Genomic DNA, 12,155 nt, shown 5'->3' on the forward strand with positions numbered 1-12,155 from the left:
TTGACTGAAACATAATTCCTTTGTTTCTCTTGGATCTAGATTGGAAATCTGGTGCCTCTCCGGTTTGCACTCGTGGATGGTGATGGCTCAAGAGCGGAAGAGAGGTTATCTCATGTTTGTGATGAAGGCAAGTTTGTCAGTTACATTTTATTGCATGAATTTATTTGCGTTAACTTGTTAGTGTGGCTGCATTATTCAGCATTTCTGCGAAGCTGCTTAGCCCACGCACTATTAACCTTCACATTGTGCGCCATTTGAATGACCCGCGAGGAATCTTCAGCTGATCTGCACGGTTTGTTCTCGTGAGAGTCCTGCCTGGCATGCCTAACCTCTCTCTGCTGCCAATCTGGATCGACGGATTTCCAGCTGCTCAAACACGCTTTCAACAGGGACTTGGCTAGAGCCACCCGGCGTGTGCCTACTCTGCGTGCCGCCAACTTGATTGGAGTGATCTTTCCCGCTCCAACCTGGATTCTTCTCTGTGATTCTGCTACTTTCTCTGAATTCACCCGTTTTCGCTCTTGGAGTCTCAGGGAGGCTATGGTCTGTACTTTACTGTTTTCCATTACCCCGTGCTAACTTTGGGAACTGCCCCCATTAATGATGATTTATTGACCTGTTTATGGTGCTGGATATTTCCTTTGGTTATTCAGACTCACAGAGCCTGTACCGTCATCATTTGTCTCCATGGCAAGGTGCTCTTGCCATTATTATTTGGCTTCTGACTGACAATGGTGCCTCACCTTTTGATTGTAATGTCGGTTGACATATACATCTATTTCTTGGTGACATTTCTTCATTCCAGGTCATTTCACCATTCAAAGATTTCTTCATGGGAGACTTTTCTTTAAATTTATTGTCTGTCATATATTTGTCATCATTTTAACTTGCAATTATTCAGCATCTCATATTACCTAGATATTCTTCTCTATTTTTGGCATGCCACCGGGGTGAGGCACCAGTCTCCTGTATAGAAGAATATGTTAATGCTGGTTTATTTTGCTCAGTACTGCCATGATATTCAAGAATATTTAATGCTTATTTATTTTTTTCAGTACTGCCATGATATTCAAGAATATGTTAATCCTGATTTATTTTGCTTTGTACTGCCATGATATTCAAGAATAAGTTAATGCTGATTTATTTTGCGCAGTACTGTCTTGATTTTCAAAAAGTCATTTATGATTTTTGCTGCCTTTATTTACCTATAATATGCTTGCTATATTCATGTTGTCATTAATTCCATTAACTGTGCTATGCACTATTGATATTCTGTGTGTTGTTGTCCCTCCAGTTCGCACTTTCTTTGCGCTTGCTTTTGGGGATTCACCATTTTGGTGTAGTTTCCTGTTTCTTACTTTTTATGTTTTTTCTTGTTGTTGATTCTCTGTGGGGAGCTGTACACTCTTTTAGTCTCCATCTGCTTGCTTTCTGGTTGGGTGCATTCACTTGTTACTTGCTTATTCCTTGGGTGTTGCCACCCGTTGCTTGTTTTTGGTTGGGTGTTGCCACCCGTTGCTTGTTTTTGGTTGGATGTTGTCACCCGTTGCTTGCTTTCTTTTTGGGTGTAAGCCACCCATTAATTGATTTCTGGTTGAGTGTAACCCCACCCTTTAATTGTTTTCTGTTTGGGTGTCTGCCTCCCGTTGCTCGCCTTCTTGTTGGGTGTCATTCACCTGTTGCTTGCTTTCTGTTTGGAGCTAGCCACCTCTAGCTTACTTTCTGGTATGGTGTATTCTCATCCTTTGCTTGCTTTCTGGTTGGGTGCTAGCCACCCATTGCTTACTTTTAGTTGGGTGTAAGTCTTTGTCCTTTCTTCTTCCTTTTGCTGTTTTCTGTGCTCCCCATTTTCTTTGCCAGTCTGGCAAGCCGATGTGGTTTTGGTGGTAATTCAGAGCACTATTTCCTTGTTTGTTTTCGTGGATTTCTTCTTACTTATTTACGTATGTCTCTTTCTCCTTTTGCTTTTGTGTTTTTAGACAGTTTCCTTCCTTTTGAAATATTTTGCTTAATAATATGCTCTGCCAAGGAAGGAGATATGTGTGTAATCTGGCTTACGCATTCTACAATTCTATTTTCGTGTTTTACTTATTGCAATGCTGTATACACTTTGGATTCTGCTACATGTTCCCTTTTCCTATATTGTTTTCTCTTTAGTAACATATTTCCTCCTTGCCTAAATTAGCATGTTTTTGCATAATTACTTTGCAATTGCAATTCTTTCTTTTGCAAGTTTCTTACTGTTATGTTTCTAATTATATTCACTTTTGCTTTGTGCATTTTATAAAGGGGGAAGGTGTGTTATATCAAAGGTTTTTATACCATGCATCTTCCCTGTTTCTCTGCCTCTGCTGCTCAGTCAGTGTGAATGGTTGGGGTAGTATGTTAGTGTGGATGGTGATGCTATTGTAATGTGTGGATTGCTGTGATGTTGAGTGTCAGTTGGATCCTGGGCTGAGCAGCAAGGAGGCTGCACCTGGTGGGGCTTATTTACATCTTTACTAAAAAAAAATCTACTTAACATGCAAGAACAATAAGCGTATTCATCTATAACCTAACTATGTCTACTGGAACTCCTTCTTATGATATAAAAAACATACATAAAGTTTAAGGTGTTAAGTTCAAAAGTCATTTAAACATGTTGGTTATCATTTAACTTGATAAATATTGACCAAATAGTCTTGTAGTTGTCCTCACTGTCCCTGGCCCAGAAGAGCTAAACAGTAAATTTCGATAACACATTTTTCAATGTTGGATATTCTTGTAGACTTGCATCTTTTTTTAAATAATCTATTCCCTTCTGATCATAGTTTATAGTTACAACTACTACTATACATCTGTTTAATCGGAGCTGACATTTCTCACTTTAATCAGGAAATATTTTCAACATCAAGGTAGTGGACAATTTATATATTATCATTTTAGTGTTTGCATTTATCATTATCTATCTTATTACCTTTTTACAATTTGTGTCATAATGTTCCCATCAAAACCGCTTTAGGAAAACTTATTTCCCAGTGCCTGATTTGTACAGTGTTTCATTGTTAATAGTAACATTTCGGCCTGTTGACATTCCAACTTGATTAATTTCACTTGAATCACTCGAGTCACTGGAGCTACTAGAATCACTTGAATCACTGGAGCTGTGTGAATCATTTAGGTCACCGGAGTTCTTAAGTTCAGATGAGCCACTGGAAGTATTGGAGTCGCTTGAGTCATTTGAACTATTAGAATCACTTAAACCACTGGAGCTGCTAGAGCCACTTAAGTTGCTGGAGCTGGTGGAGTCACTTGAGGCACTAGAGGTTTTGGAATCATCTGACACTCGAGAGCCAATAGAGCTACTTGAGTTCTTTGAGCTGTTGGAGTGACTTGAGTCTCCTGATTGTTTTGAGTCTCTTGAGTCACTGGAACTTTTGGGATCACTTGACTTACAGGATGTGCTGGAGTCACATGAGGTGTTTAACATGCCAGACTCAGTGGAGTTGCTTGAGCTGGCAGAATGATTTATTTTGCTGGCCATGCTCAATGTATTTGAATTTCTTGAGTTGTTTGAACTGCTGGAATCATTTGAATCTTTTGAACTGTTAGGTTCACTAGAATCACTAGATCTGTTCAAAGTATTTGCGTTTTGGGAATTGTTAAAATTACTTGAGCTATTCGACTCATCTGAGTCACTTGAGCTGGTAGACTCACTTGAATCACTGGAGCTTTTAGAATCACTGGTGTCATCAGAACTTTTAGAATTGCTTGAGTCCTGTGAATTGCTAGAATCACTTGAATCACTGGCGGTGTTACTATCATGTGACTCATTAGACATGGTGTTGTTTCTGCGGCCCTTAGCACTTTCTGAACTACTTGAATCACTGGAGCTACTTGATTCGCTTGAATCACTGGAGAAATTAGAGTCATTTGAATCACTGGAGCTATCAGAGTCACTAGAAGAAGATCTGCTTGAGTCCATGGATCTATTAGAATCACTTGAGTCACTGGAGCTCTTTGAAGCAGTTGACTGACTGGAGGTTTTAGAATCATTTGAATCACTTGAACTTGAGGAAACAGAAGATATTCCTTGCCTAGATTCATAAGAGCTGGATTTGTCATTTAGGTGAGCCTTCTTAGAGGAACCACTGACACTTTGTTGACTAGAGCTGGAATCACTGCTGTTGGCAGCATTCCTTGGTTCATCCCCCTGCGTTCCATCAACACTAACCAAATAGTTGGCAAAGTAGTTATACCCATCAAACGTACCACCTTCACCATCCTCACTTCTAATTTTGATATCTTTTTCACTAGGCCTATTTATGGCATATCCTGCGACCTTTCCATCACCGTTTATTCTTTTTACTTCACCAGGCAATCCTTTATTGACTGATTTCAGTGTAAAAAGGACAGACCCATTTTGATTGGTAGCCACATCTGATCCATTGTCTGTTTTATTTCTGTAATTATTTTTGCTTTTTTGTAAATAACCCTCAGTCCTTAGGTCATACATATGGGTTGGGTGGGTCTCATGTGCCATGTCAGTGTTCGTTTGGCCAGCCGTGATGACATCGTCTTCTCTATCTTCAATACCACTTCCATATTCTTGAAATTCAGAATGTAATGCTTTCTCTTTGCCAGCATTTATCTCTAACCTTATCCTTGGTACGTTTTGAATGAGAGCCTCTTTCAGATCAGTCTTATGATTCCTTTCAGAGTGTACTTTTCCATTCTTCCTAATATGCTGGCTATGGATACTTATTATGCTTTTTTTAACCTTATCGTCCCTGTCGCTGGAAGGATGCTCCCATTTCATATCATCCTTGTTCACTTGCAGGGTGTTCTTATATTGAATCCAAGCTTCCTTTCCTCCGCTGCTAATAATGTTTCCAGGAACACGATCCTTAGTGTCCAGTGCCAATATACTATTTTTATCAGCATTTCTTCCATCCTGATGTCCATACTTCCTTTTCTCCACTTGTTTCGGACCATCACCGTTGGTGTCTAGGATGACTTTAGTTTGAGATAGGTCATTGCCTCTGCCAATTCTTGACACATGGTCTCTTCTCAGTTGGTTCTTGCTGCTTCTGATCTGTTTTGAAGGAAGCACAGAATCAATGCTCTGGTACAATTCTTTACAGTGTCTACGGTCAAGAGCATGACACCAGTACAAGGCACTTTTTTGACATTCGAGGTGGATAAAATGTAGAATAAAGTACTGTTCAGCAATTCTGTCCTCAAGAATTAATTAATACAATTACAGAACAACAATAACTCTAAATACAATGAGACAGAGGCAGAAAGGCTTGTTGACATTATCTTGTGATACAGATACTAAAAAAAACAAATGACAATACCTATCCAGAAATGCAACTATTACAAAGCTAAGTACCTGATTGGCACAACACTCTGCCCACCTACATTGTCATCATCAGGCACAAGTGGCATTGAAAAGCCACAAGAAGTCCACCTTTTTTGTGAGTTTAGCGTTAGGGTTGCGAACATTGATGTTCACTGTGTAGGGCAGAGGATAGCTTTTGGAATGGTGTGAAAATCCAGCTATAAAAACATTATGAGTATTTTACAAGATTATTATGGATCTTAGCACCCGGTTTCTGAAACTATGCTTAGGCCTTCATTCTGAGAGGCCAGATTTAAGTGCTCAAATTTGCCTCCTTTAAATCCATTTTCGCACTTAGGAAAATTCCCAAAAATACTGCATAGTTTCCCAGTTTTCTACTTTGAATCAGAATGACATACACGTTTTCCCTTACACAAATATTTCAATGATTACTTTGCAAAATGTTCACAAGGGAGAATGGATGCGGAAAATGACATCACTATTAGCAGTATTGGGATCAGCACAAACTTTATTTGTGCCTAGTAACACATTTTCTCTGCAAGTTAGAATATTTTTTTTTCAATAAATGCTGCATTATGTTTGCAATGTAGTTGTGAAATATTACCTTATTCCCAAATTGGCAGGGGGTGAAAAGTAATTTTGTAATAAGGAAAAATGTAATTTGTTAATGCCCGTTTCTATTAACATTAGTCTTGTAGATTATCTGCACAGTAGCACAACATTAGTCCTGTGGATTATCTGTGCCGTAGCAATCATTAGGACCAAGGGCCTCATTTAGAGGATGCTTGCTGTCTGACATTTCAGAGGAGGTCTTTATTTTCACCTTCGCAGCAGAAGACTTCTCAGTGCTTAATTTGAGCCGGTGGTTGCCAGTGGGGTTTACTGGCACTCCTTTTTGGGATAGTGCACTAATTTTTTCTCCAAGAGACATTCATCTAGAGAAAGAGATAAAAAATACAAAAGGTGCAAAGATTAAGGAAGAGAAAGATGGAAAACAGACCAAGGGAGAAAGCAGGGATGAAATGAATCTGCAAGTGTTAGATAAAGAGCCATGGAGTATCTGGGGGTGGATTAAAGAAGCATGAGGTGCTGCCTTGGCATTCTTCAACCTGACCTTCTATAGTGCCAGTCACAGGCTTCTGAGGAAAAATTGGGTCCCAGCACTTATTCTTTTACAAATTAAGCACTAGAACTGCCTGTCACATACCAGCCTTTTGTTCTCTTTGTGGGAAGTGCATCTTACAATGCACTGGATGCACTTTTGGAATAGTTGTATGATGAACAGGTTGGAAAACCTTTGTGGCCCACTCAACATTATTTTTTGCTTCAGAGAGAAACTCCCATAGTAGACTTTATTTTCCATAAAAATGTCAGTGATGTGCAGGGAGTTTTTCTCTGTCCATCAGGAATTATTTTCTCTTTTTCTCCCCAGATTTGCATGCCTCAAAAGGTGATTCATAACAGGAAAAATCAGAGGTTCATGCCTCATTCTAAATGAGTAGAGAATTTGTCATTGTGACCCAGCAGTCTTGTGGCAAATCGGAAGTTCAGTCAGGAGTTTCTCCCAAAGTAGCAAGCAAAGGCTCATGTATTAAACATTCAGTTGTTACCCCACATCCCCTTTCGAGGTCTTCCCATCAGAGTCCAACGCGGATACCTTTTATCAGGTCCCCCCTCCACAGAAGCATCTTCACCCTGAGGAATACGACCCTGCTTGTCTGCGGCGATACACAGGTAACTGCTTGTTGCACCATATACCCATTGCCTGGACTAACCACATAGTGGTCGGACTCCAGCTATAAGTATATGGTATTTTTCCACATGTATCATGCATATTTGTGCAGCCGACACATATGTCGCAGGCATTGCTTGTGTGGCAAACCATTCACCAGTGCTGCAAGACCTCTGCAGCTACAATGCGGACACCGCAGTCAACTCGTAATACAGCGGTCGGTAGACCGCCGCACTGCTGTCTTCTAGAGCACGAAGCTGCAGTGGCCAGGCGCCAAACCTCCAAACTCTAATCAGGCCCTAATTTTTTTAATTATATTTCTATTATCATCAATACTAATAAAATAAGACAAACTATTTATACTACATACAAATTAAATGAAAAGAAATCATTTCATACAAAAATCTTTTTTTTTAATAATAACACTCCAACATAAATCCTTTTTTAAAAATGCTAAAGAGGTGACTGCAGCACCTGCCACCTCACCAAAAAAAAGCAGGTGGGTGAAGTTCAGGAAGAGGAGTGAATGGGAGCAAAGGAAATTCACCAATTGTGGTAGCCGGAACGTCATCTACATGATCACATGCCCTTGCGGTCTAGAGTATATTGGAATGATGTCACGACCAGCCAAAATCCGCATCGGTGAGCATAAGAGCAATGTAAGGTGTAAAAGAAGCACTCCGAAAATGGCAAAATATTGCCTGTCTGATACACACACAGTGAACGACCTGCAGTGGACAATCATAGAACAACAACCATCTGAGAATGGACTCCTGGAAAAAGAGCAGCGTTGGGTGTTCGGCCTGGGCACCAACGCCACTGGATTCAATGATAATATTCCCTGGAGCCATTTCACTTGAGGGGAAGATACCGCTGGATGCCACTAGATAGTTCAACAAGTGAATCTAGCATTCTCTCTGATTTCTTTCTTTGATCTAAGTAGTTCCCACTTTTCCCACAACTACCAGGAGCACAATAATAATTTGTCTGGCTCACTGGGTATATATATATAATTTTTTGGAGACCCATTTGGTGTTTTTCCTTTTCCTCTTTCTTCCAATTTTTTCCTACTCCCCTGTCTGTTAAAACTGTATTGGTATTTTGTCCTACTCACCATTCTGTAAAAAACGTATTGGTATTTGTATGACAAAAATATTTTTTAGCAGTCGTTGAGCCAACTAATTGACTATTACACTGTATTCCCGTTGGGTGCCCTACATTGTGGCCACCTTCCGCATATTACTTCTGAAAAGCGCGTCCGTTTCCACCCAAACCGCACTGCGCATTTCCTCTTAGTCAAGAGAGCGAGCGGTATAGTTTCACTGTCACACATCTTTTTTTTCAACCGGCGAGCGGTCTAGTTTCACCACCGCCACGCTCCTGTTTTCAGTTCCGGGTCAGACCAACCGGAACCACTTCAGGTTTCTCGTCACCCATGACCTGCCTTGGGAGATGCTCCCGTCACACACGTACACTACACGAGTTGCGGGAACAACTAAGGCAATCAAGTATATATACCAGACCCTTCTGGCTTCTCAGTAACCACGGAGCCGCGGAGGGGATGATTGGGCTAGGTAGTAGCCTCACTTACGTGGGTACGGCATAGCCGTTTCTGCAAGGCCACTCCTGCTCTCACCTAGTGATACTCCATGCACATCTCTGATGCCCCAACATTTACACTTACAGAGTGCAATTAGCATGGGGTCCCCACCATTCTAAAGGCACATGATGCCTTTGGCTTCTGGACTGCAAGTATGCAATCAGTTTCTTTTGTTGACAACTGTTTCCCATTTGTATAATCTTCGTAGTCACAACTTGGAACCGACCCTTCTAGCGGGAGTGTGTTTTATGTTACATGTCTGAGTGTTTTGTAAATGTCCCTTTTTTTACAGGTCACTGCACCAACACTTGTTTTCTAAAGTTAACGATAGACACTATATATCACTCTTGCAGGTCACGAATTCCAAACCCGGAGTAATTCGACTTACCTGATTTTCCTTCTGTACTTTTGTGTTTCTTTTTCAGATTGACATAAAGGAATTACCTTTTCACAATACATTTTGTCATACAATGGCATATTTTGCTACATTTATTCATTAAAACTGCATATAGTATTTCTTGTTTACATACGGTATCGAACTGTCCATGTGAGCAGGGTAGGGATCTGTGCACCCGTCCCAAAGAAGAAGCAGCACGCTTCGAAACATGTTGACGCACAGAGGAGGTTTTGTACATTAATACTACATACCTCCACCACACCTTTTTAACAATACCGGCACCAAGGTCTATTACAATTCCTTATACTCCTCAGGTGCTAGGTATTTTTTAACACTCACTCGTGACCGTATCACTCACACCCCTCTCACACTACACATAGTGGTAACATCAGTGCTCCCGCGTATTCACTGGTTAGTAGCATGCCACGTCCCGTGGAGGGGCGCAAGACCACTATAATGAAGTATGACACCAAGGGCCCATTTGGTGTGTGAGGGGTATTTAAGAAACACAATGTGTTTTCCACCTATGTAGGAAACACATCTGACCCATACCTAATTTGTGCACCTGTAACTCTTTCCTGCAAGCATGGAGATAAATCTCAGCACCCTGGAAAGATACACTGTGGCAAAGCTGAAAGGAGTTTGCAGGCAGGGAGGCTACCAGTAACCAGGAGCTCTAAGAGAAGGGAGATTCAGAAATCACACAGGACCTGGGAAGAGGCCCACCAGCTGCTAACTACAGCATAGGAGAAAGAGGGAAATGAGTATATGGAGGAGCAGAAGGAGGAAGTAATAGAGGAGGAGAGTGAAAACCCCCGACCATGGCCTCAGAAGAGAAGAGGGCTTGCTGCATTCAAATCAGGGAGCAGTGTGCTTGGGCAATCCTTCATACCTTGCCACTCCATCAACCAAAATGTGTATCAGACCAGTCTGTGTTTCTAGGAAGGACTGGGATCATTGGTGGCTGCATCTTGCCTCTCCCTTGGCCACATGTAACAGTAACAGTATGACCCTGGAGGAGGACACTGAAGGGTCTATGGAATGCTTTCCAGGCACTGTTAGAATATGGGTGGTGGATTTTATGGGGTTTATAAGCAGTAAAGGAGAGTGGAAAAATAAGAGGGCAGATATCTTTCAACCTCTTCTTTACTCATCACAACTACCCATTGTGGAAAAAGTATGCCCATCTTTGCTGAAAGTAAATCCAAAACACATTTTCTTGCATTAGGCACTCAGAGTTATGGTTTTTAGAGTTAAGTATTGCAATGCTCTCTGGAACTAATACAGAAGAGACTGATGAATATGCCTAGGTTAGCTTCAGTGCAACCCATACAGCAGGCAATGAATGTACAGGCACATGCATCAAGCGATTTAGGAATCGCAAACGGTGCGAATCGCAAAATTCGTCCGTTTGCGATTCCCAAATCACTATTTGGGATGCATCATCCTAAAAGTGATGAAATCGCTATTATATGAGGTTGGACCTCATGGTAATTTTGCGAAATGTTAAAAATATGCAATTTTGTGCATTTTTTTAACTTTCATGTTGTGCACACACATGCCCTTAGGGCATGTGTGTACACAACATATGTGCATTGTTTGATTTCAGGGGTGCAACAGGGTGTCCTTTGGACACCCCTGCACCCTTGAAATCGCAATCTCAATTTGCGATTAGCTAATTGCGAATCGCAAATTGAGATTGTCTTCCCATTCATTCCTATGGGCCTCTTGGCCCATAGGAATGAATGGGAAGGGATTCCTTAATTGCGATTCGCAAAATGCTAATCGTAATTAAGGAATTCTAAGGAATCGCAATTTATTTAGCGATTTCTTAATGCATAGGCATTTGCAATTCCTTATTTGAGATTCCTTAAAAATCGCAATTAAGGAATCGCAAAAGCCGAGATTGATGCATGTACCTGTTTGAGTGTACACATAAAAAATAAATGGGCAATTTTTAAAACTCTTTTAGTTACTTACTGGGGATGCAGAGGCTATATATACTAGGGAGATGACCAGGAACACCCTCTTCATCTTTGAGGCTTATTCCTGCGAGAAACAAGGTAGACATGATTTGGTTAAAGATTACATAGAGTGCATGTCATGTAAAACATCACTGTGAGAATGAATAATGTTGTTTGACATAAACAACAGAAACATGATGATATACTTTCCCCTTTATTGCATAGAAAGAGTATTGGTACATTCACCTCCTAACAGTAGTGCGATTCCAAGCAAGGTTTCCAGTGCCCCACTCCTGACTACTAGGGATCTGCTGTCTATGTCTCCTGCATGGCTTGTTACATGTTCCTTGCTGTTTATGCTACTTTAATGGCTATTAGAATAACTGTAATTCCTACTCCAAATTTAAAAGCGTGTAGAGTGTCCCTTTAAGATAGTAAATATTAATTCTTTGGCAATCAGTACTAGTTTATTCAATCTAGTGTTTGATAACAGTGGTGAGAAAGATTTTTGTGCTGAGGGTCTATATGTTCCATGACAGACGCCATGGTCAGTCACAGCTGTCGAACGTTCAGAACTGGGAGACGTAAAGGGCAACAGAGAACGTCAGTTGCTAAAAGTTTCTAAAAGAGGTGTGGTTTAAGTACCCACTACAAATTGCACAGAGCCAGAGAGTGAGCCCAAATTGCTTCAGCGGCGTTGAGATGAGGCGTATGGTAAAATGTTCTCCCAATCAGAAAAAAATGAAAAAATTGACCCAAAGAGTGTCTTTTTAGAGAATAATGTGTACCAATTTTTTTTAAGAAGACAAAGGTTCTGAAGGGGCATTCATGATATACTCAAATACCTTCAAGGGTGCCAAGCAAGCCTGACTGTAACCATAGAGTGTTTCAGGTTTACACTATTCACAATATGGCAACGGTTGCCACAACTATGTCTACGGCTAGTTTGGCACCTTGCTTAGGATGACATGTGTCAGAGATAGAGTAGGACATTTTTGAAAAAAGGGGACCCCTACTTAGCCAATAAACTTGCTATACATAGGGACAAGACACAATAGGTAAAGAAACTATAGCAAGCTTCAATAAAATACGTCAAAATATTCTAGGTGTGCCAAAAT

The 12,155-nt window shown here is 40.7% G+C and overlaps 1 protein-coding gene across 1 annotated transcript; it reads right to left on the reverse strand.

Annotated features, from left to right (window-relative positions):
- Positions 1-2,514: 2,514 nt before the first annotated feature.
- LOC147727584 (uncharacterized) lies at positions 2,515-11,125 on the reverse strand. The gene is made up of 2 exons (XM_086963141.1): positions 11,054-11,125; positions 2,515-5,074 (listed from the first exon to the last, which is right to left on the reverse strand). Exons 1-2 carry the CDS (start codon positions 11,105-11,107, stop codon positions 3,008-3,010), a joined length of 2,121 nt encoding a protein of 706 aa, XP_086819267.1. The 5' UTR covers positions 11,108-11,125; the 3' UTR covers positions 2,515-3,007.
- Between the last annotated feature and the right edge of the window lie 1,030 nt (positions 11,126-12,155).

The sequence above is a fragment of the Lissotriton vulgaris genome, chromosome 3_1, assembly GCF_964263255.1.
Source record: "Lissotriton vulgaris chromosome 3_1, aLisVul1.2, whole genome shotgun sequence".
In the NCBI taxonomy this organism is placed as follows: Eukaryota; Metazoa; Chordata; class Amphibia; order Caudata; family Salamandridae; genus Lissotriton; species Lissotriton vulgaris.

Coding starts and splice junctions, on each gene's coding strand:
- LOC147727584 (XM_086963141.1), bottom strand. CDS start 11,107: ATGAAGAGGGTGTTCCTGGTCATCTCCCTAGTATATATAGCCTCTGCA. Junction 5,075..11,053: donor ATATAGCCTCTGCATCCCCA/GTAAGTAACTAA, acceptor CCTTCAAAACAG/ATCAGAAGCAGCAAGAACCA.